The sequence below is a fragment of the Buteo buteo genome, chromosome 15 (genome assembly GCF_964188355.1).
Source record: "Buteo buteo chromosome 15, bButBut1.hap1.1, whole genome shotgun sequence".
Taxonomy (NCBI): Eukaryota; Metazoa; Chordata; class Aves; order Accipitriformes; family Accipitridae; genus Buteo; species Buteo buteo.
This window is the reverse complement of record NC_134185.1, coordinates 17,946,645-17,972,003: the sequence shown is the minus strand read 5'-3', so window position 1 is coordinate 17,972,003 and position 25,359 is coordinate 17,946,645. Positions and strand designations below refer to the sequence as shown.

Here is a 25,359-nt window from a genome sequence, read left to right as displayed (position 1 = left end):
ATAAAAGGAATTTCTAGGAACTAGTTCATCTGTTTCCCAGCAGGAAAAGAAAACCATGAAATGACATTACAAAGACAATCAGTTTGATGATTTTCCTGTGCCTATGTTCTCTGAAAAGGCTAATGCTGATCAGATAATATAAAAAATTATCACAAGAAACACATGTAAAAGTGTTTAGACTAAAGTACGGTAAGACAACTTCAGTGAGGCCTTGAACTTTAAGTATTTTCAGGAAGATTTGACCTCATGAATTCACAGAAGAACCAGTTTTATCAATTTCAGGTCCATTAGGAAATACCTTTAGGAATTCATGGAAGCTTCGAGAACACTGTAAAAGGCTTATCTTGAAACTCTTCCCAATGCAAAAAAACTTTACAAACTGGAGAAAGGAGGGCTATGAAATTGTAGACTGATAAATGTAGTTTTTAGAAAAACAGTAGTTTCATCCTAAGCAAATCATAAAACTATTTTTATTTGTGGGAATCTAAAGCTAAGCGAATATGGAGAAAGGGAGAAGTTGAGGAGAGTCATCACATCATGTTATACACAAAGCCATCCTGTTCTCTCTAAAAATATGAAGAAAATTTGACTGTCCAGAAATGCACACTTCATTGAAAGAGATTCATTATCAATATGGAAAGTTATAATAAGTGATATTCCTTTATACAGTACAGTTAAATATGTCCACTTATTCTTGAACAGAAAAGATGCTAATTGGATGTGTATTCACTCTACAATGGGGCAGGATAAGAAGTCAAAATGGTAAGATTCAGAAAATAGAAGAGTAATTAAAAAAAATGACATTCAAAAGGAATTAATGAATATTTCCACACTTCAGCTGAAAAACAAATTGCAGAAATTCAGGAGTTGATTAGGTAGCAACTCTATAAAATTAAGTTCTAGATACTATAGGGGATCATGTACTAGACTCAAGAATATCACACCATGTCGTGGTTTAACCCCAGCCAGCAACTAAGCACCACACAGCCGCTCACTCACTTCCCCTCCACCCAGGGCGATGGGGGAGAAAATCAGGAAAAGAAGTAAAACTCGTGGGTTGAAATAAGAACGGTTTAATAGAACAGACAAGAAGACACTAATAATGATAACAACAACACTACTGAAATGACAATAGTAATAATAAAAGGATTGGAATATACAAGTGATGCACAAAGCAGTTGCTCACCACCTGCCGATTGATGCCCAGTTAGTCCCCGAGCGGTGATCCCCCCCGCCCCCACTCCTCCCAGTTTATATACTGGGCATGATGTCACATGGTCTGGAATACCCCTTTGGCCAGTTTGGGTCAGCTGCCCTGGCTGTGTCCTCTCCCAACTTCTTGTGCCCCTCCAGCCTTCGTGCTGGCTGGGCATCAGAAGCTGAAAAATCCTTGACTTCAGACTAAACACTACTTAGCAACAACTGAAAACATCAGTGTTATCAACATTCTTCTTATACCTAACTCAAAAACATAACACTATACCAACTACTAGGAAGACAATTAACTCCATCCTAGCTGAAACCAGGACACACCATTAACTGAGAAGAAAAAAAAAATTACCTACTTGGATCTGGTCTGAGAGAGAGTTGGGACTGGAGGACCTATAGTCGTCCTTTCCCATCAAAATTACCGTTTTATATTTTTTACACTATTAATGTTTCACTTGCTGTATTCATTCAGTTTTGGATACTGCAGTTCAGGAGACATATGAACTGAGGTCTACAAAACAGGATGAGGAAAGAATGAAAGAATATAGATTGTTTCACTTAAGGAAGAACAGACTGAGAGGGAAGTGATAAAAGTCTTCAACAACAAAGTAGTTGCAAAAAGGAACCAGAAAAGCTCTTTTTTGTAGAGGGGACAGGAATTAATGGCCTTAAACTTTGGCAAAAGAAACAAAGGTTAGAAATTAGGGGACACTTTATAATGGTAACTACAGTTAAGTACCACAGTAGGTTATCTAGAATTTGGGCCGTTTTGCTAGAAGAAAAAGCTAAGCTCAATCACTTCCTGCTAAAAAAAAATGGCCAAGAAAACAGCTACCTGTGCAACTGTTTCTCATGCGAAAAGAATATTCACCATCCAGCAACTGAGATCCTGACAATTGAAATATTGTCCATTTCAGCTGTGAGGTTCTGTGTTTTGGGAATTTTCCAAAATATCTGGAATTTCTTTATCAACAGTAGTCAATTGAAAGCTATTATCCCATATTAAATTGGAGTTAAATATTCAATAAAATTGTTTATCTACACTTTTAACCCCTAACATTTATTTCTGAAGGTGCAAAAAAACTTTTTTCAGCTGTAAAAAGACTTAGACTTGTGCTTCCGAAATACAACGTTCTATATATGCCTCTGTAGGCATTATGAAATTCCCATATAGCTTGGAATGCTCATGTACACAGATCCTAGACATTTGCTAAGTTGTTCAGATATTTACAGAGTCACACATCCTCCAATCTATCTGGAATCTTCACAAGACTCTTGACAACAGTTTTGTTTCTATCTTCCTTTCCAAGCAATCGTGAATTATATGGGGCAGAATTTAAATACGTGCGATATCAGGGAGGCAGTATAATTACCAATTCATGCTTTAATGTCTCCTTTACTTAGTAAGGACAGCAGGATTTTCTTTACTGAGCCATCCAGCTCATTCATACATTCTTGCATATTTTTCTCTAAGATCATTACAGTAATCCTCAATCATTTTATCTGTTCTGCTGATGCTTTTATACACTTTGTTTAAAACAGAAAATCTTGCAACACTTTCTGGAACTCATAGATCCAACTCCATACTCATTATTCTTTACTCTGACCAGCTTGGATAAGGTCTACAGTAGTTCTCTATGCTACTATTTAATAATTCTAATATTTTGCTATGGAAAAAAAGCTTTTGCTAAGAAGACTGCTCAGTGAGTTATTAATACTCTTTTAATACTTTCACGATCCTTACATTAAGCCATCACTTAATGGCTCTTGCTGTTTTTCCTTACAGTCTTCCACTGTCCAAAATATTTGCTTTTTCTCTCCAGACCTTTTATTTGCCATGTAAAGGATCTTCTTACTTAGCTTCAATGGGGTTCATCTTCAATTTATCAGGAAGTGGGTTTCAGCAGCTTCATTTGTAATAGCTCTTAATAATCTCAAAGTTTTCTCTAGTTCTTCTCTTTTTCCTCTCGTAATATACAAGACACATTCTAAATACTGAACATGGCATTCATGTATTCTGGACAAGTCCATGCAAAGGATCTGCTACATGCTTTATTTGTTCAAGTTTTAAATTTATATTATGGACTAATGTAAAACTGGTTGCCAAGTACACTCTCAGGAAAGTGTCTATGCATTAAACATATGATCACCATTTCTTCTTTGTGGATTATCACTTCCACCAAAATCTTTCACTAGGACAATTATCATTGATTAGGTAAACAGAGTATTTAAACCGAGTGATTCGTAGATTGGCAACTGGTTTTATACTTATTTTAATATTCACAATTTAATTTTGTCCTTCAGCTCCTGAAAATATGACCCTTAGAAATTACTAGACCACCTCACAAAATGAATCGGTCAGACTTGTTTTCAGAATGTTTACAAAGTATTCTTTAAAATCTTCTAAACAGTTTCAGTTGAAATTTATAGTCTTTCAACTGGAAAAATCTCCCCTGAAAAGAAAAAAAATTACAAACACCTTCCCCTTAGCACTGTTGTTATTGCTTGGAATGACATGAGTAGCTTGAAGCAAAAGCCACTGAATAAGCACTGTCTATACACAGGTGCTCCAAGAAAAAGATTCCTGAATAGATCCTCATGCAGAGACAATGTTTCCAGAAAACGTGCCTACTCTGAACTAACTTAGGCTATAGGAAAGAGATTCTACCACGTATTTTTACCAAGTATGCTTTTCCTGAAATAAAAGCAACCAAGGAGAGCTACTGCACTTTAAAAACAACCCTTTTCTTCATCCAAATTAATCTTGCTTCTAGTTTAGATCATTCTTGATGTGTGAAATTTGCCAACTTTGTAGTGAACCTTTGACCAGCTCAATAGCAAGGAATTACCCACATTAAGTTTATACATATAGAAATACTTAGAATATGGAAATAAAGAAAAAGATAAAGGGTATTGGGAATAACAAGAGAGATGAATGGGACATGGGCAAATAAAGTTTTGGTACCATTAGCTTACATTTGAAATTGGGAGGCTAGATAGATAAATGTTTTCTCACAAGATTTAAATCATAGAAGTTTATAAACCCTGTGCAAGAACAAAGTGAGCCCAAATTACATATACTCAAAAGGTTCACATATATAATCATACATCTAACTCTACAATTAGATAATTCATAGTATTTAATGTAAATATTTTTAGAAAAAGCAAGAAATCGAAAGGTTGTTACTTCAATGCCAACAGAGAAAGACACATAGTAAGCAACAATATCCTTATGTATCTGTGCTCAGAAACATGCAGTACACTCCACCAACTTTCTGTATATACCTCTATCATCAAACTATCAAATTTAATCTGAAATCAAACACTGCTTTTGTTTCGACTGGTTATATTTCACATGGATAGCTTTTTCTCTGAAGGTAAAGTCTTCATATCACTAGTTCCTTTTAAAATAGGAGGGTTTAAAAGAAGAACAAAAGCAAACAACTAAAAACTTCCATTTTTCACTGGAGACAAACTGCCAACATCTCTAGCACTCAGGACAACAGCGTAACAAGACAAACCTCTCTGGGGTTTTTTAGAAATTTGAGATATCATGCAAATGCATTCTCTTCAGTGCTAAGCACCCACATTGCACCTGAAGGAGACAGTCACATGAACAGTTACTAGTCTCAAATGTTCAGTTTGGCTAATTAACTCTACGAACATGAGCTTGGGTTATCTGGAGAATGCAATCATCCTTTTACACATGGGTGACTGTAAATATTCCATCAATATCATACAGGTGAGCAATTTGGAAAAATTTAACACTACAGAGTTGAAAATAATTTTCTTGCATATGCCATCAAGACTATTTTCACTGGTTCTCTCAAAAACATTACAGCACCATTATTGTTATGTCAGTTAGATTTCAACATATGAATATTAAAAACAGGTCTTCCTAGAATGGGATGTCTTTATGAGTTTCAGCAAACTTCTGCCAAGTTCGCTGGCTTCTTCAAGCTCATCATGTGCATGTATGATTTACTCAGTGACTTATATTCAATAATGTACAAGAATGTATAACGTGTGACTAGAATACTTGGAGTTTGTTTGGAAAACTTCAGTGTACGTTATCATAACCATATTTTTAAAGGCTGCTGAAGAAAAAACAGGCAACTAACCAATCACTCACTGTACATGAGGTCACTCAACTTGCCCATATATACCATCCTACTGAAGCTGCCCATGGCTGCTACCATGAAAGCAGCCATCTTTAAAGTGTGTATTAGACTGCCACAAAAATTAGTATTTGAGTGCCAGAGCAGAATTTATAGGATACGCAGAATTTATATTCTGTAGTTCTGACATAAGTACTACCTTAGTAACATTAAGAGGAGATATACCTTTAAAGCTGTGCATGGTCTTCTATCCTGTTCTTGAAGCTTGACTGTAGTTTGGATGTTTGCTTTTCAAGTGCAAAAGTATCACAACTATTTATGAAATGGTGATCATGATTGTCAACGTTTGTCTGACTTTACTTTTTTCCTGCCCGTGGGGACCTTATGTGGAGTGCAAGGTGATCATGGAGAGGAAAGCTGCCTTTTAAAAACCATCAGATCAAAGGAAATAAAAAATGGTATCATTTGTCAACAACGGTTCAGCCTAAAACATAAGAAAATCCAACACACTTGCAAAGAGACTTCTGAAGAGTTAAGAAATTAAAAAATACTTTTGGTGCAATTTTCATCTAAAAAAAAATTCTATATGAAGCAAATATATAGCAGGATGGAATCTTGCCTTTCCAGAAGTGTTATTCTATATCCTAGTAGTCTTTAAAATCAGAAGAATCTAACTCTGCAGAACTCTCAAAGATTTAAAAGGATCACAAGGGGATACAGTTTTATTCTTGGATATCATTCTAGTCCAGTGAAAGAAGGTAAATGAAAGACAGTCAATTCTAGTGACTCAAAAATTGATCTTGTTTCATGAAATCCAGGTTTATGCCTAGTTAAAAAGACATCTAATTTACGTGGCCTTTATCTCAGCCCAAGGAAAATCAATTATCTGCAAAATCAGCTAACTAGTACCTAGTCCAGTTGACCAGAAAGAAATAAGTACTTGTTCAGTACAAAACACAATAAGAAAATTAATCAGGTCTACAGAGGATGTGAGGTAGAAAAAATGTTTTATTAAAAACTTACTAATGAAAATTGCCAGGATAAAAAAAAAATGGAAATAATTTGAATCATGATGATAAACCTAGCAGGAAAATATGCATTCTCAGAATAGTTAAATTTCTCATTTCAACCATTAAGAAAAACCAAGTTAGCCAAAACACTTTTATTTCTTTTTCATATGTCATATATTAATCAAATGAATCTTGGTCAATGTTGTAAAGGATAAATTAGAGGACGAAACACTATTTATAAATATATGTCACTAAGTGGTACTACACACGTCTATGTAACAGAAAGCAAAATCAGACTTTTATAATCATAAGAGACACCAATCTGATTGAAATATATAGCAGACTGACACAGTCAATGCTAAAATTACCTTAAATAAATAAATATATTAAAAAATATAAAATATATATAAAATGCTAATTTTAATAAAATTGTCATAACTTCATTACTCATTTCACATATAAGCTGACAGAAGGACAATCCTCCTTGAAGTGAACATTTGCAAAATAATAGAGCATTTGATAACAAACACAGAAGGGGATCAAAGTTGTCATAATACACAGAAATTAATCTTTTATCTTTCATATCTATTTAAGCAATGTTTGACTGCAAAACCTAAGCTTCTTGAATTGGTGCAACATCAAGTTGTGCAGTGAAATTTACACACATTTAAATTCATTGAAACCTGGCTGTCCAAAGTTTAATCATAATCAAGTCATTCCTTCTGAAGAGCAAAGTGTTAAAACCTTCCTGGGTATCCACTCAGTATATATCTGTGATTCTTTTCAGTGCATCTTTGGGTTTGTTTTTGTTTATGTTTTTAAACACTGACCCGTTTTCTTACATTGACCTGTACGGAGCGGGGCGGGATGGGGGGTGGCAGGGGGTGGTGGTGGGGGGTGGAAATCTGGTTTTTTTCTGATAAGACAAATGTTGGATGAACAGTTAACAATAAGAAGGAGGTATCATGCAGACAAAGTTTTGGTGTGATGGACTCAAGAAAATAGTGTATATTTTAAAGGAAAGCTTTGAGAAACAATAATGAAAATCATAGCTTTAAGAAAGTAATTTACCCTGAGAACCCCTCTTGGGAGCAACTATTTACTATTACTATTTCATCAACAGGTCAGCTTGCTACAAATCTTTAAGATCAAAGTAGCCATTTAATGTCTCCTAAGACTAAAACATCTTCAATGAAGATTGATACGGAAAAGTCCCACCTCAAGCCAGAGTAGTACTAAAAGTGAGAACACAGATAAACTAGTAAATGTAAGTTAATCATTTTTCTGAGAAAATTTACTGCAAAGTACACTAAACTAAAACTACTGCAAATAAAGATGTGGTCACAAGGAAGAGTAAAGTAGCAGGTAGATTAAAAAATATATCTGTAAATAGAAGGTAAATACTTGAAAAGCGTTATTGAGTAATATAAAAAAAATTACAAACATTCGTTCAACAATGATATGACCCCTAAGTGACAGATGACTGTTGTTTTCATGCAAACTTTCTGTTTACATGTACTGTTGATGAATAAAGACATTTTGCCTTATTGATAAGGTGATGTCCTCCTGGCTGTGTGGTGAACTTTAATCACAGTGATTCTTTTCAGTGACAGTGAAGTCAAAATAATCAGATGACAAGAGTCATTTGTCATACATTATCATTGAGGGGGTAGCACCCTTCTGGATACAAAACAAAGGATACATCAAGGGATAGAGAGATTACATAAAGTCTTTCTTTGATATAAATAGTTTTCTGAAGTCCAAAAATCAAATAAGATAAAGTTGGACAGATTTCAAAAAGAAACTACAATGAGGAATCAAGTTTCATTTGTATTGTATTAAAGGACAGATTAAATGATCAAAATGTTTTCTTCTGACTTTATGGGCTAAGCCTCCATAAATGTAAACAACTGGTTTTCTCATAATAACTCTCTAAGTTGCATTATTTCTACGATACACAGCAAGTATACTATCTCCAAAGACTTTTTTTCATTAGGGAATGTCAATATAACAGTGTTCCCGTTACACATTTTCATGTGTTCTACTTGTAAAATTTATCTGTATTTGTTTTTTAACACATAAGTTGCATCACAAACTTAAAGCTTCCCTACACAATAAAAGATTATTGTCTTATGTTTCCACATGTTAAATTAATATTGTAGCTTTACAGACTTGTTTTGGTGTTTAAAATGTACAACTAACACTTGAATGAAAACCCACTTATTCTATACAAATGTGGGCATGGAAAAAATTTACTGATAGAATTTTTTTGTATTTGGTTGTCTTGATCTATATGTTTTCTTTTCAGATTTGGACAAGAAATACTTACTTGAGTTATTCCTGTGAGCTGTATTATATTTCAACTACAAAGATATTACTAGTAATTACAACAATAAATTATACTTTTCAAATTATTCTAGTTTTAATTTTTATGAATAGTTATCAAACGGATTGTTCATAAATACTTTCAACATGGACATATGTATTTTTTAAAGAATCTAGAACTTTCGTATTACTATCAGCATTGAGAACAGCAAAGCAAAACAAAACAAAGAAGTAGAAGCCCTGATGATGAAAAGAAAACCATCTTCAAAATTTGCCATTTTTAGAACAGAGAATTTGAATCATTAGCTTCTGATCACCAGGGATACTGGAGTTAAAAGGTTGCCATATCTAATTAACATTTATGTCAGATGTAAGGAATACACAATAGGCTTTCACAGTTGGCAGTCAAAATTCAAGTGGGAGAGGTGAAGCAATCCACTAATTACAATCAGTCAAAACACTGTAATATATTAGACATCTCACTAGTCATTTGACCCAGGATATTCTAATAGAAGAAACTACGGCCAGACCCAAGAAAACAGCAAAGTCGCCTTCCTCCACTATACTATCTATAACATAAATTAATTATGAATATCCTTATTTGACATCTTTTAAGATATTTCCTGGAAGACTCCCTAGTGTGACCTTTTGGGTCATGAAACGTAGTCATAACTATGCTTTGATAAATCATGGCCTAAAGAACTCAAGCCATAGCTGTTCTTTTCTGCAGTTTCTCTCCTCATTTTGTCAGGCTCCTAAAAATAATAGTTTTCTTTATTCCCCCACAATGTACTCTTAACTTTGGCCAGACTTTAAATCACTTCAGCTGCATCCCAAGAATGTGTACTAAGTTTCCATTCCAGTAAAGCAAAACAGGTATGAGTGGATGCCTATTTCAAGCAAAAACACTTGACTCAGTAGACCACAGAACGTGAAAGCATTAAACTGTTGCAACACTGCAGACTGTACTAACCTATTTTTCAGCTGAATTAAATCATACTGTCTTCATGATACATGAAGAATATCATAGACATTATTACATCTTACCATAATGGAAAGCAAAACATTCTTTTCTTATGATGTATCTCAAATTTTCAAAAGACTGTGGGGAAAAACAAATAAACAAAAAAATGCAAAGCCAAGACATCCAACAAATACAGCAAGCATTTTCCTAGACTGATGGCCCTCGGTGTTCATAAGTGAAAATCCTGAAGTCTAGTTATAAACTGATCCTTGCCACTATGTGAAAGTATATTTTTATTACTAACATTTTAGTAGAAGGGAACTGAAGCACTAGAGAATTATTTGGGAGAAGTTGTTTGGGATGATGCTGTAAACTTGGAACCCAAAGAAAGTACTTCTCAGTCATTATCCAGAGATATAAATAAATGACTATCCTACCTTTAGCTTGCACCCAGCCAGGAGAAAAATAGTTTTATTGACTTTTTTTCTTCTAAGTCAAACTTCAACTTGTGCTGATCCCACTGCACTCATTCATATACTATGACTCCCTTCAAACCTTGTATTCAAACACACACCATGGCCAAGCATTTCTCTGAATACCTTGCAAAGTCTGAAGGTCCTTAAGGTTATTAGAAGTACGCAGATGTTATGCTGGATCTCAGGACAAGGGTGGTTTTCAACTTAAACTCTTTTGCATTTTGAGCACCATAAACTATAAAGCAAGCTAATTCACCTTTCTCAGTGAAAAAATTCCTGAAACACATTAAAGTAGTTTGCTTTACATTTCTGCTACATCTTCAAGAAATCAGTCAGTTTATAGTCTGCGCTGGTGCTTCAAGACAGAGGAATGGAATTGAGGCAGGAGTGGAATGAAGTTCAGGAACGAGAGGGTGCAGACTTCTGGATGCTGAAATTGGTATGAGAAGTCTGGGAGAGGCATTTAGGCACACACTGATTTTGACAGGAAAGTACATAAAAAGGGGATAAGAAAAGTACTAAAACTGGAAGGTAAGGAATTGTATATTCCTTTGGGTTCCAAAGAAAAACAAATTATCCCATCTGAGTAAACTAAAAATAGAAAAACATCAAGTTTACAGTTTTTCTGCTAGTCAAAACCAGATTCAACTATTTTGTGGCACTACACAAAATTCAAATAGATCTACAAGAGAGAAACAAGTATTTAGGGCTATAACATCAGCAGGAACCAAATATTATTCAGTTATTAATATCTCAAAATTTAGGTATTACTTGAAGCATCCAGAATGACACAACAGTAAGTATAAGAAAATGCCTGCATTGTGTATCTTTCTTCAAAATATACCATCAAAATGAAAATGGGAAAGATTACAAATCTGCAATTCTGTGTAGAGATGAGTGACCCATCTTTATAAGATAAAAGGTAAAAGTTATTATTTTTATATATATTAATTTAAATATTTGCATTAAAATCTCATGCTTTACATATCCTTTGTGTCCAAAAGAAAGGGAGAGGAAGTATGCAAAATGAAAAATGGCATACCTAAAAAAAGAAAAATCAAAGATGCTAAGACCTTGGGCTTTGTTTGATTTCTTATCTTTATTTTGAAAACAAGATGTCATTTATACGGCATCAGATTTCTACCCATTTGAAAAAGCAGCATTTATAAATAAGATACAGTGTGGGGATATTACATTTCGAACTAAATAAAATTGTTTTGAAAATCCGTTATACTTGTTCCTTCTTCTAAAACATTCAAAGTGATTTTTTCAGGGAAGCATAGTAAAAAAAGTAGTTTCAAATTTCAAATGTGAAGTAACAAAAAACTGCTATATTTGAGATTATCACACACCTTTCATAACTTTCACACTTTTCTTGAAAAATTAAACTTGACAACTGTGAGTTTTTCAGAGCTTTGATGTGAGCAGATACAGAAAAAGCACATAAAAGCTATAAGGGAAAGTAAAGGAGTATTCATTTCAGCAGAACAGGACGAATGAGCCTGTATGATAACATGTACAGGCTGAATGCAATTTAGCATAAACAAACAAACACCATGCACATACATTTATAAATATGAAAACTGAGTTCCAAAGTTAAAAAGTTTCTAAAGCAAAGGTAGAATATGTACAAGAACAAAAATATTTAGATACTTACATCTAAAATGTCAAGAAAAAAAATAAGAGTACTGATAGCTTGCAGAACAAAGTTAATTTAGGAGAATCAAATTATAAGAAATCCTTATTAATGAACTTGAAAGGGTTTTTGTTGTTTTTTTTAAACACAGAATATTCAGAATGTAGAATTTCAATTGTAGAAGAAATTCTGAAGTTTCAATGCAGATGGCATTAAAATAAAGCAAAGCAATAGTGCCAAAAAGATTGAGATATCCAAAGCTATGGTTATAAAAGATACAAACAGCATATTTTATATTACTATTATTTTCCAAATGTTTCTCCACCTAAAAAGTTGACTATCGCTCCATTGGACATGTTCAGCTGCTACTCTGGGCTGCTATGGGACCAGAACTTGGAAACCAGACATGCTTCTGCACCAAAAGCACACACCAGTAGACTTCTGAGAAGTGATGAAGTCCTGGGAACCCTGACCCCTTTTCGGAACAGAGCTCATAAACCAAGGCATAATCTTTCAGATGGTTACCTATAGCACGTATTATGGAGAATTCCAGACAAAAAGGACCACATAGTTCCATGCTTACTTGCAGTAGATAAATTTATGAATTGCAGTTTATTTATTATTATTTTGCCTATCAATATATTTTCATCTTCAGTGGACTCAGCCACCAAAGAAAAAGTAGGGTATACTCACAGTTGTAACAATCTTAGTGATTACAATATAAAGGAGGAAAAAGATATCATTCAGAATTTCAGAAGACAGAATTAAAAATGAAAGAAAGACTGGGATCTTTAAAAGAAAAGCGAGTGTTGAAGCAAACTACAGAGAATACTGATCAAGACTCCACAGCTGGCAGTATGCTATAGACTATTGTAGATGATTGTTAAAGTGAAAAAACAGCTTAGAAAAATCACATGAAAGCTTAAATGAGAAAATTGGTTTTTTTTAAAGCAGTACTTTCCAGACTGAAAAAAAGGAGAGAAAAGGAAGGTGATGAAGAAGAAAACATGTTTCTAGGAGCTGTAGTATTTTATATTGTTCCCTTGCATTGCTACAAAATGAATATTAAGTAATATGCTTTCTGCCCAAATGAAATGTATTTATAAAGCACAAAAAGCTAGAGCTACAAAAGTAAGCTAGTACATGTGCTTTCTGCACCAGAACAATTTTTGGTTCATTTTGTTATTCTGAGTACCACACTTATAATGTCTTCATAGCTGAAAAGAGTTATTGCAATTACCAAAACTTTCAGTGAACAATAACTGAAGTATAAAAGGCAGTTACAAGTGAGCAACTCGTAACACCAGTTTGAAGTCCTCATATTTCTTTTATTATTTTATTTAGATATGTGCAAAGAGGACAGATGCTTATAAAACACCACTAACAAAAAGTTATCCCTGAAGAGAAAGGGTATCCTTGATTACAGAAAGCAGCTGCTATCATAAATCTCAGGATCTACTTTTGTGAGCTTTACCACTCCAAAAACAGTGTTCACTGATAGCGCTACTATTTATATTTGTGCAGTTTACCTTTTCTTGAGATCATTGTTTCAAACAAAATCATGCAAGTGTAAGTATCACTATACAAAATCAATATGATACACACAGTGTATGAACTCAAACCTCATCAATAAATAGATGTTAAAACACAAATAAACTTGAAACACCCTAAGTTATTGAGTGTTTCTTATGTAATCTTGCAGGGATTGATCCTTGTCCAGAATTGTAATCACTGGTCTGGAATCAAGTATACAATGACTGCTAATGAAGAGTGCAGATGATACAAAGGCTGTTTGACTACTGAGTAATGAAGGGAACAAGTCTGTAATAAAGTTAGGACTATATTCTCGAAAAACAGTCATTCTAGAAACCAACTGGGAAAAATGTGAAACATAGTTATTGATCAGCAGAATGCTTCAAGAAAAATCCTGGGCAAGATATCTGCATACAACGTAACAGGAGTATAGGGGGGGTCAACTGGAATTATGAAGAAACATTACTTAATAGTGCAGTAGTTTGAAAACTTGTGAAGGGCAGTGGGAAGAAAAAAGACAGAGTAATACTCTAGAAAACATGCTTTTACTTTAAGAGACTATAAGAAGTTCATTTACATTTTATAAAAAAGAAACCCAAGAGATGATATGTTTATAAACTGTAATTAACAGCACAAGAAAAAGTTGTGGTAAAACTGTGCTGGTCTTAGCACAAAGCCAATCAGCCATGTTCCAATTATATATCAGGTATGTATTTTTCAATTAGTGGAATAAATTAAATAATGCATTGCAGAAGATTTTCTATAATTTGTAAATCTTCAAATAAAAACAGACCTTGTAAGTAACCAAAAAGTTACCCACTGGATGAAAATATATGGGTTATGTTACATAAAAGGTTAGAAGCACACTGGCATTTGTATATATGTACCTATGAAAATTCATTCTAGCTTGAAATGTCAAAATATATGTGGGTAGATGAAAGCTTCTTATTAAAGAATAAAACTGTTGGGAAGTGACTTATTTTTTTATATCTGCGAATTAACGATAATGGTGGCAGACAAACAGCAGACACACTTCTGGAAAGCTTTTCATTTGTGTTGAAATTAAAATTACTATTTCAAAGTTATGGTGTGGAAATTAGTGAACATTTATTTGAATATAACTAAATATATGTAATTATAAGTAAAAAATACCTCATTCACCACTGTGAATTTGTCAACAATGGAAATGAAAAAGAAGTCACTTAACATGTTTATTCTGATCTAGTTCAAATGATAGCTCAATTAAATTTCTGTATGATTAAAGATTTCAACTTAATAGTCAACTAATAATGATGATGAAAATAAATGTTAAATACTTTGTACTTTCTTTAGAGGTAATATCATGGTGCTAGATTAGCAAATGAAAGCAATAAATTTTGCTGGCTAAAATCATCAGGCTAATAGCCAAACCACTTTTTTAAACAAACACCTTTTGTATTCTCATATGGTGCTGAACTAAACAGCTTTGTGAAGGAACCAAACATTTTAGTCAACAATGGCAGTGAAATTACTAATCAACTAACATAATTCCAAAATTGGCATAATTTACTTACAATTTAGATGAGAATAAATATCCATGACTAGTTGAACAACTGGAGTTCATTCATGAAACAGTAATTTCTACGTAACTATAACGTATACTACAGACTATTCATTACTGTTGTAATTAGTACAGCATATTCTATTAGGTTTCCTGTACAACTGTATTTCTGGAAAAGCAAATATAATTGCTTACCAAGATGGTGGTAACGATTAAAGAGCGATTGGACAGGGAATCTGTGATGTTTGCTGGTTTTCCTTTCTGATTCTCTGTCATGTTAAGGCCACTCAACGGATCCCAAGTTCCAACCTATAAAACAGTAAATTACTATGTAAATTGTCCATTAGTTATATTTCAACATCTAGAAAAGAACACTATAAGGAAAAATAGATTGCTACAGGGAAAAAAAAAAAGATTGCTAATATTTATTATTAAAACCTGTTCCATTATTCTCCGTCATTACATTTAAAGCCTGCTTGTTTAAAATATGATTCACAATACCTCAAAGCGTGTTTCGTGAAGTGTGACATTAAGTGGAAAAATGATGCACAGAATGTCTAAAGCTACTCTGAATACTTAATTTTCCATTTAACTTTCATTCTTCAACATAAACTACATCTGAAGATAACTTAAGAGGTGGAAATTCATTCACAGAGCAGAGAGCATTGTCTCTGCATAAGGATTTACCCTTTTCTGTGACCAGACAGAACAGCAGAGTGAAAAGATGTTTTGGGGAAAATGTAATGGAGAAGACAAAGTATGTTAAGTGTAATAACTTAACTGATTTACAGATAATGTTCAGTATGTAGCTCTTTTGACATTTTATACCTTGAAATTCTTATTCCAGTAAAGTCAATAGGATTTTTATCTAAGGAAGGAGGTCCAAGGTTATGCTTTAAGGTTCAGGTCAAGGACAGTCTCACATACTAAGTAATAAGTAATGGGGCTTATGATAGCATCATTTATCTGCAATTTCATCACTATACAACTAAAATGGGCAAGCAGTAGATACAAATATCCATTTTTAGACATCAGAATGTTTGTATTACTCCATTGTCTAAAAAAAACCCCACAAATGTTTCTTTTTTGGTTATAGACAGGATTTTAAATATAATTTCAAATACAAAGTAATATCTATAATACAAGGTAAAGATATTTTAAAACTAAATCTAGAGAGAAATTAAAAATTTTTGTGAGCTTTGATTGTGTGGGGAGAGAGAGAGAGAGAGAGAGATACTGATTCCTGAGAAATTGTTCATATACTTTTAAGTGGTTTCTTGCAGTACAGCTGCCAAGTAAGTTCAGGATGCAATGTCGTATGGGTTAAATAAAGAGAGTTTAATTTCTAAAACTGAGAATACAGCAGAGCATGAATCAGCAGAAGCTGTAATGGAGAAAAGACAAATTTGCTCTCTTTTTCTATGATGCTCTGTTCCACAGAAATCAATATTTTTACTTTCTTCTTTGCATAACACTCAGTTCCAAGAAGTCACTCCTTTGAATGGCTATGATTCTTGAATTTTGGCAATTCAGTGCCTCGTAAACTGATGAAAGAATCATGAAGGGAGGAAAGGAGAATATGTGTGTCTCAGAAATACAATTGGAAAATAACATCTAACACATCATTTCAAAGTACTGAAACCAAACCTTACTACCAAAAAAACTTTTCTTCATTTACTCTTTTAATACTATTTCATTTGGTGACTTGAAAGGTTTTTAGGAAACCTAAAATGTTCAGCCTTGCAGTTTGGCCACAATTAAGAAACTGTAAAAGGATCAAGAACTTCTAGTTGCAATGTTCTGTTCATTATGGCAATCATAGCGTTTGCTTTACTTCAAAGAAAGATCAAACTAGAATAGAATAACGAGGAATGACAAAGACCAGAACTTGAGCCTGTCCCTGCTGTTTCTTCACGTAATTGGACATATAAAGCTGGACTAATCTCCTCTATGAGATTCAACTTCAGGTACACAAGTAGCACAAAAATTTCTAAGGGAACACTATCACCTTATTTGATCAATTTCAAATTCTAAATTCATTAAATCATATACTTTATTCAAGTTCATAATTCAAACTTATCTTGGCAAAAGCTAACACATTGCTATATAAAATGCTTCTTCCCCTACTTTTTAACAGCCACAGTCACAAGCAAATGAATAATTATCAACTGTTAGAATCTGAGGTTTATCTAACTACATCCACATAGACTTATAAGAACTATCAACTGCATTACTTTAATAAGAAACTTCTGTCTTGATAAATTATCACATTATCTTTCTAAATGAGGTTAATTATTCTTGATTGCTACTTTTGTGAATCAAGAATCTAAGAAATGGAACAAAAGTTGAATGTTCCAAATAAGACATATTAAGATCAACAACTTACGTCACAGCTTCTGATATACTACTGATATATATAGCTCCTAAATCACACAAACTGATTCTTAAAGCTGCTGCTTCTAGAGAAAACTGCATAGACAGTGCAGCAAATTCATTCTTTTCTATCTTTTCTATTGCTTAAGCACAGTGTTTTAATTTTAATGTAGCCTTTTGAACAGAATAAAATTGCTAATGTGTTTTCACTAGAAAAGTTTAAATGCCAAAAATATAGAAAAAGCAAATCAAGGTAGTCTACTACATACAACTGCAATTCAAACAACTTACAGTTTACTTCCACTGCACTACATTTATTTCCAACAAACTTTCAAGTTTTCCTAAAAAGTGAAATAAACTGATATTCTAATACACACCTTATAGCGAATGTTCACACAGTAAATACAGTCACAGGGAGGCTGTCAAGCCCTTGATGTCCTATTCTTCCATTCAAGTCCCCTAAATGGATATACTATTCTGGAGTGAGCATGCCAATTAGAACACATTAACACTTATCCATAGCACAGGACCCAAACAAGGAGTTCCCATGAAGCTGACATTGTGCTCCACAGTGAGATAAAGAATCTCTGTGATACAAAGAATTAGCTTAGTCAAGAATCAGCTAATTCAAGTTGAAACAATTCCAGCAAGAGCTACTGAAAGACTCATCATCAGTTATCATAGTATATTCTGTAACATGGCAATTGGGGTGCTCCTCAAGGACATGGAATACAGTTTCCCAACTACACTTGAGTGATTGAAACTTTCATCCAAGCTTCCATGTATTTAACTACTAGATAACTATCAGGTTACTGCAGTTCTGAAGAAAGTTTGGGCAGAAGTTTCCATTCTTTTATTATTGTTTTGATAAACCACAATTACCTATGTTTTACCTGGGATTCTTTGTTTGGTTTTTCTTAATAAAACAGTTTTCAGAAAAAAATCCTCAAGTAATTTGCAATCTCTTAATTAAGTTGCATCATCTGATCTAAGACAGTGGTGGCAAGGCAATGTAACTTCTTTATATAACTGTATGGAACAAGACCTAAACGTGTAATCCAAATGAAAAATACATGTTTGTGATACTACCAGACATCTTACTAATAGGAAGTTAAGAGCAAATTCATCTTTTTCCTTTTACTGGAGATTATGACCACTGAGACAGTCCTTACTAAAAGGCAGTTAAAGAGGAAAAATTAGGAAATATGTGCTTAAACTCTGATTGTAGAGTCATTATTTTCTCAGAATTCTGTATTGATTAGAAAATTACCTGTGTCTATGAAGACATCATCTCTTTAGACTTCAATAAGTTGAGTTTCTGGGAGTGTTCTGGTGGAGTACTGCAATATGCTTGCCATTTTCTTATATTCTTCCCTAGACTTCTGCAGCTGGCCACTTTCAGATACAGAATACTGCACTAGATGAATCTAGAGATTCTTCTCTCATGCACCACAAGAAAAGTTTGTCATCCACCTTTAGGCGGGTACACTCTGAGGTTTCCAAATGGTCAATCAATCCTACTCCACTTAAACAAAACTCTTAAATAATCTTCACAATATTTACTACTCAACAGTTCAATAGTACAATTTCAAAACTAAATCTCACCAGAAGTGTTTAAAAATAATAAGTGACATTACCAAAGGACAGAATTTAGCAAATACTGAAAAGAAGTTTGGCTAATGTTCACACAAATATAAAAATAATTTGATTCTTTGGCCTTCGAGTATTTAGTGCATTCAGTCTCAAAAAAAACATCACTACAATTGCACCTTTTTCCAAAAATATTAATTTAATTTCATAGCAAAATGCAATTGGCATGATTTGTGAAGTACTAATACTCTAGAAAAAAAGTGTTTACTAAATAATAAAAAATAAGTAAAAATATGAGACCTGTTAAATCAGAATGAATAATAATTCAAATTCTGAATACTGAAAACTACACACAGTTAACACTTTGAGTTGAAGTCCAATACAGCTTTCTTCTTAAGTTCCTGCAAGATTGCTGAGCAGACTATATAATTTTTATGCAAAGAGTTACTGTAACACTATTTTCAGCACAAATCCAAAACGTAGCCCCATACAAGGTACTACGAAGAAAATTAACTCTATCCCAGCCAAAAACAGTACAATAATTCACCACCACCCCAAAAAAGCAGCATTGTGCACTCCTGAATCTTAAAATTTGCTGAGTTTACATATACTTTAGTTTACTGAGCACCAGTCTCATGAGATGTTATCCACAAAAATTCAATAAGTTAAAGTAGCTTTCTTACTCGAGCATGTTTGAGAAAAAGAAATTTCTCTTTATGAATAAACAAGTATTCTTTTAAGTACTCCTCTTTTTGAACTTCCTTCAAAACTCTCCTAAGAAAAGTAACATTTTGCGGGGCTCTGAGTCAATTGAAACTACACACTACTCACAGTGACGTGCCAGAAGCATTGTATTAGGAAGGATCATTGACCTTCTGCAGTGGTAACAACTATGCAGCCAAAATCAGAGCCGTATTCAACCCTCAAAGGATTGTCAAATGTGTCTACAGTTTACTGTCTTTATTATAATTTGTAGAGTAGTTAGTAATAGTGGTGATTACATCAAGAAAATAATCATTTATACTCCAGTGTAATAGTATTTCTTCCTATTTATGTACTTCCCATTCGCAAATTGCTTCATTTATTTTGCTTTCTTCAGAAATATTAATATGCTTGCCTTCTTTGCCAAATATCTTGTTCATACCAATACTTCTGACTTCCCTAGATCTGTTATCTCAATTTTTTTTCTCTAACTTTTACAAAACCCTCTGTTTACGCCACTTGCTTTTTTTTCCCAGGTCATTAATAAAGATACTAAATAAAACAAGATCTTACATTGATATGCTGGACAATGAATTACAGCTTATTTTGTGTCATTTATATTCATCCTGTGCGTAGGTTCCCGAGCAAGATTTCAAGCCAGTTGTTAACATCTCTATTCAAGAAATGTGATTCTTCTTCAGTGACAAATTTTCATATCAAAAGTGGTATTAAATTCAGGTATTTGTTTTCGCCCTTAAGTATAAAATAATTTTCCTCACGATGCAGCTTCAGTGTAAATACTGATTGATTGTAATTTAAATGATAATTTGCTTATTATACTGGATTGCAATAGTTGGGGATTTTCACTGTGCTTAACCACAGTTTCAGTGTGTCCAGAGTGACTGTCAGCAAATTTTGTTGTACATTACATTAGCAGCACTCCAATTGCCTATTAATTTGTCATTTTCATCTTACAAGAAGCTATCATTTTTGTCAGACGCGACTTTTTATTTGGAAGTGCGTACTTCTTATTGATTGATGCTTGATTATCACCTCTCATTCAAGAGTTTCAGGAACAGGTATCTGATGTAAAATCTGAATCTTTTTTAAATCAATGAGCAATTTTTTCTGTTGTCACTGACTTCAGCAGTCATTGTACTTAAAATACATGATTTGGGTCACTTCCCATTATACTAACCAGGCAATTTATCTAGGACATTTTTTTGCAAAATCCCCCTAAAATAGGTCTTCTAGAAATACTTCATAATAACTCTTTTCTCTTCCCTCCAAGAACATTGTTCTTCTCAAGATATCTCATTTTGTGACAAAAGTATTAGAGATTACAGGTGAAATTGTTGGGTTGAACTGTTGTCCTTCACATAGGAAATTGTTCCCCCACATTTGGAAGGAGGTTAGACGAAATAATAGCTATTTACAGTATGGAAACACAACACACATAATATGGCACATATAATTCCCACCTCCCCATCTTCTCTCATCCCACAAAATGAATTAATAAACAAACAAACAAATAAATAAAGCAAAACTGTCCAGGAACTCTAACTACATAGACAGAGAGACTTGACAAGATGGTGGTTTGGGAAGAACATTAGGAACATACAAGACAAGGACAAAGATGGGGAAAGGCTCCCGAAGAAAGAAGAAATAAGAGAGAAAGGGGATGGAAAGAGCAAAGAGGTGGACAAGTGCATGGGGATTAGATGGAAAGGGAAATGGACAGGGAGGGGGAAAGGGAAACAGACAGGGAGGAGGGGAAGGGAGAGAGGAAGGAAGCAGCAGGGGAAGAGGGAAAGGAGAGAATGAGAGAGTAGCAGAAAGCAGGATGGAAAGAGTGTGATGTAGAGAGATGGAGTGAATGCGTGAAGGGAGGGAGAGAGGGGACTGAGAGAAGGGAGAGGGATTCGTCATAGCTTTAACAGAAGACAATCTTGTGGGGAAAAAAACCCAAACAAACCAACTTTGAGACAGCTCTTTTAAATAAAAGGACTGGCTAAAACATACTCTCTCTACTAGGAAGTGTCCTGCTCTAGAGTTTAATGACTCACCCTCGATTCAAGAAGAATATGTTTGTATTCTTTCAGAATAACCAAGTTTTCTTAAAGAAACCCATTTAATTGTCACCATTGTTTCTCTTTCTCAGTGAAATACCCTATACATTCTAAATATTTACTAAAAAATTCAATCTCACGTGCATACACCTTAATTTTCTTTTTCCTAATTTCATATCACTACACCCTACAGAAACTGCTCTGGTTTTGCTCACATGTATCTTTGAATCTGTGTAGCATTCCTCATCATTCTTTGCTAACACTTTCCTAACTCCTAAAATTTTCTAATACATGGTAATTAATTCTTACTGCTCTTTCCAAAGATTGTCAGCACATTTTGGTGAAAAACTAGTATTATCACATCCCTTTATCACATGGCCAAAATGAGCTATGAAGGCAGTAAAAGTATCTTCCTTTTCTGTGAACTTCTGTATACACAGTTCAAGCATTTGCTGGTTGTTTTTAAAAATCCATATCCTTCGACAACTATTTATGTTGTTGTCTCTTACATATCTTTCACTATTACTGTTTCCCCAGTTCCTTTTTTCTATTATGTGTTTTACAGTACTGTATTTCCTGTTGAATTTTATTTCTTCCCACATTTCTAATCTCTGTAGACCTTTTTGTTTTACTTCTATATTTTCAGTGGAGTACATATCTCCTAATATATTGTCAGCTGAGATTTTATTTTCCAGAAAACTCATGTTGCTCGATGGTTCTCAAATGCCACCCAATGTTCTTAAAGCCATCCTAGATTATAGAGACTTCCTTTCCTCATTTTCAACAGTTATCACTTACATCCAGACTCTTCAGCCACTAGTGACTTCTTTAGCTATTCTCATAACATCAATTCTTCCATTTCTGTTTCCAGTAAGGAAAACAAGTTGCATTGCACCTATTCTCCTTGTACACAAAGCTAATTTGTTTTTCAAATCTAATCACTACTATATACTTTTTTTTTTTCCCCCCTTAAGTTTCCAGAGCTCCCTTTCATGGAATACCTTATGGGAAGACTCTTTACTATCAGTGCACTGTCGAATGTTTTAAAATACATTTTAGTCCTTTAATTATAGGTTTGCCACTGGACATTTTAAAAAATGTTATTACCTATGTAAGTGTTTCAAAGCAAGCTCATGGATTCTGAACTTTTTAAAAATCTTCCTAGTAAGAGAACATTAATATTCCAAAACTACTGTTGGGAGGAAAAGTTTTGGAGAAATACGCTGTTTATGCGAGCTTCTTCATTCAATGATTTATAGAAGAAAGTAAATGCAACTCTGCAGCATGGTGCCTTCCCTTAAGTTCTCTTTTTATTTGTCGCCACAATATCACCTTGGGGCAATAGCTGATAAAACTTTATCTGAAGATGAAGGAAAACATAGTGCTTACAGAACAATGAACACCGCAGCTAAATATAAACTACAATGCAGATGCAAATTGCAAAACCTTTGTCTGCTGACCACAACAATGTGAGACACTGCAGCTTCCTGCATTGCCTCTCCATGGCAAGGCGGCTGGAGAAGAGAGGGAAGATGATCTGATTTCAGATCATCTTGGTGTCATGTAGGCAGGCCAAAAACCTGTATGTGCTTGCCAAGGCCTTTAGTTCGAATACAGACAATATTAGCCTACATAGAAAGGGCACTTTTCAATCCTTTGGTCTTTCACTCCCATTACTCCCAAGAAGAATTCATGTCAGAAGACAGACAAACCTGTCAGGCTACCCATTCTTAATTTGAAGTAGCACTTACAGATAGAAACATTGTATTCCAAGAAAAGAAACAAAGTTCCCTCTTGAAACACAGAAAAATGCCAAAATGAAGCTATTTTATTTAATTCTGTTTGAGGTAATTCTTCCTGAATTAGTAAGATGTAAAGAAAATACAAATACACATACCCACAGGTTCACACGAGTATAGGCAATGGGATTGGAATCACAACTAAAACTAAACTCCACATCAATTGAAGACAAATATATTAATGCATAACTCCAGGTCCAGCTATTCACTCTTCCCCAGTCCTCTTGAATCTAAGAATGTGGCTAGAAGCACACAGTTAAGAGGCCACTAACTGTCCAACATCAAGATAACAGCTTTTACTAGAAGACTGAAACAAGATATCAAGTTGAGAACAGGTATATTGTTTTATGTAACACATGAAATGTTACTGAAAATGCTACTGGTTTTAGGGGGTGAGGTTTTGGTTTGTTTCCCATTACTCTGGAGGTAAACATCTTACACACCTTTTCAAGACCTTCTTCCTTGAGGCTGATAACATCTAAATCAAAATCTGTCCTTAAGCCATTGGTTTTGTTGAAAGTTATCCTGCCTGTGAGGCCTTCCCAGTGGGCCTATGGAAAAAGAAAAAACAATTTCTATAAATAAAAACCTCTTCCTTTTTTTTCCCAAAAAGAAGAAATTTTACTTCTGCAAAAATGGGAACATTAATTATTCATTCTATCTAAACAATTTACCTTGTGGTTACTTTTTTTTTTTTTTTAATATTTTGTATTCACTTTTTGCTAATTAAATCAACCTTTCTTCAGTCTTCACTGACAATTTTTTAAACAACTTTCCATGTTAGCCAATAGACTATTCTTACTAAATGAGATGAAAGGCTGGTTTGCTTTCATTCCTCCATCATTCATGCATGCATTTCCCCTTCTGCTTCCCTACATGCCTCCCCCAACCCAAGCCCCAAGCCTCAATCTATTTCATTAACACTGGATTTCATTCTTCTGTCAGGAAATTTCATTCAAATAAAGGCTTACTTTTGCAAGATGCAGAGTACCCTGAAACCACACTGAGACAGCAAAAATTGAGGTCACTGAGCCAGTCTTCCAGAGTTGATTCCTTACTTTTAGTAAACTGCAATATCCTAATTTTTTTATAACTTAAAGTCTACCTACTTCTAAAACTAACCTAAAGTAGAGGAGGGAATGTGGAAAACAAAATTATCATCCTAAAAGGAACTAAAATTAAAAACAGGATTATATTCCATTGCAAATAGTTCACTTTATCATAGTATTGTGCATATCTAGAATGAGAAATACCATATTAGGAGTTACTTACAGTACAAGTGACTTGAATACTCTACAGTGTTCACCTTTAAGACCTTAAATATCCTAGCTTTACTTTAAATCACTACGTAACAGTATCTAATCAATATGTATCAGTATCTAAACAGCATACTAGGAGACCAAGGCCACATATATTAATTCACCATAGCAAAAAAAAAGAAAAAAAAGAAAAAAAAAAGAAGAAAATTAAAACCAGGGAGTAAACTTCATTCTTGGCCCCTTTGAACTTATGCTAGTATTTAGTTGCTGAATTTTTCATAGTCAGTCTATGGTTTGGGGTTTCAGGAGTTTGGGTTTTTATGCCACAAATGTTCCACACACACCCCACCCACAATTACCTACAAACAGAAGTTTTATTTAGAATGCAGTGTTTCTTTGTTCCAGCTAATACCTCAGTAAAACCTGTTTTCAAATAAAAATGCTGCCCTTGCCTGATGAACTCTTTACACATAACAAGCTGAGAGATTCTCATCTACTGAAAAAAAAAAAGGCAAGAGTCAAGTAGAGTGGCAACAAAAGAAAATCCAAGTTGGGAGAAAGGAAAGCAATGAAGCAGGACACTTTATTAGTGACTTACCTCCTTAATAAGACTCATAAAGCGGGTCCCAAAGCGCCACGGTTTGTGGCGATTACACTGTAGTGAACTGACAGTCATCTGTGGGAACTGCTGGACAGCCACTGACACCACATGAACGGCATCATACATTAGTGCTGCATCCGTCTGAAATTAGAAGG

The 25,359-nt window shown here is 34.0% G+C and overlaps 1 protein-coding gene across 1 annotated transcript in view; it reads right to left on the bottom strand.

Moving 5' to 3' along the window:
* Positions 1–25,359, bottom strand: part of GRIK2 (glutamate ionotropic receptor kainate type subunit 2) — a 415,252-nt gene that overhangs the window by 177,731 nt on the left and 212,162 nt on the right. The window contains exons 7-9 of the mRNA XM_075046677.1: positions 25,202–25,345; positions 23,788–23,895; positions 15,007–15,120 (exon numbers count right to left, since the gene is read on the bottom strand). Coding sequence (XP_074902778.1) covers positions 15,007–15,120; positions 23,788–23,895; positions 25,202–25,345 — 366 coding nt within the window. The remainder of the gene's footprint in view (positions 1–15,006; positions 15,121–23,787; positions 23,896–25,201; positions 25,346–25,359) is intronic.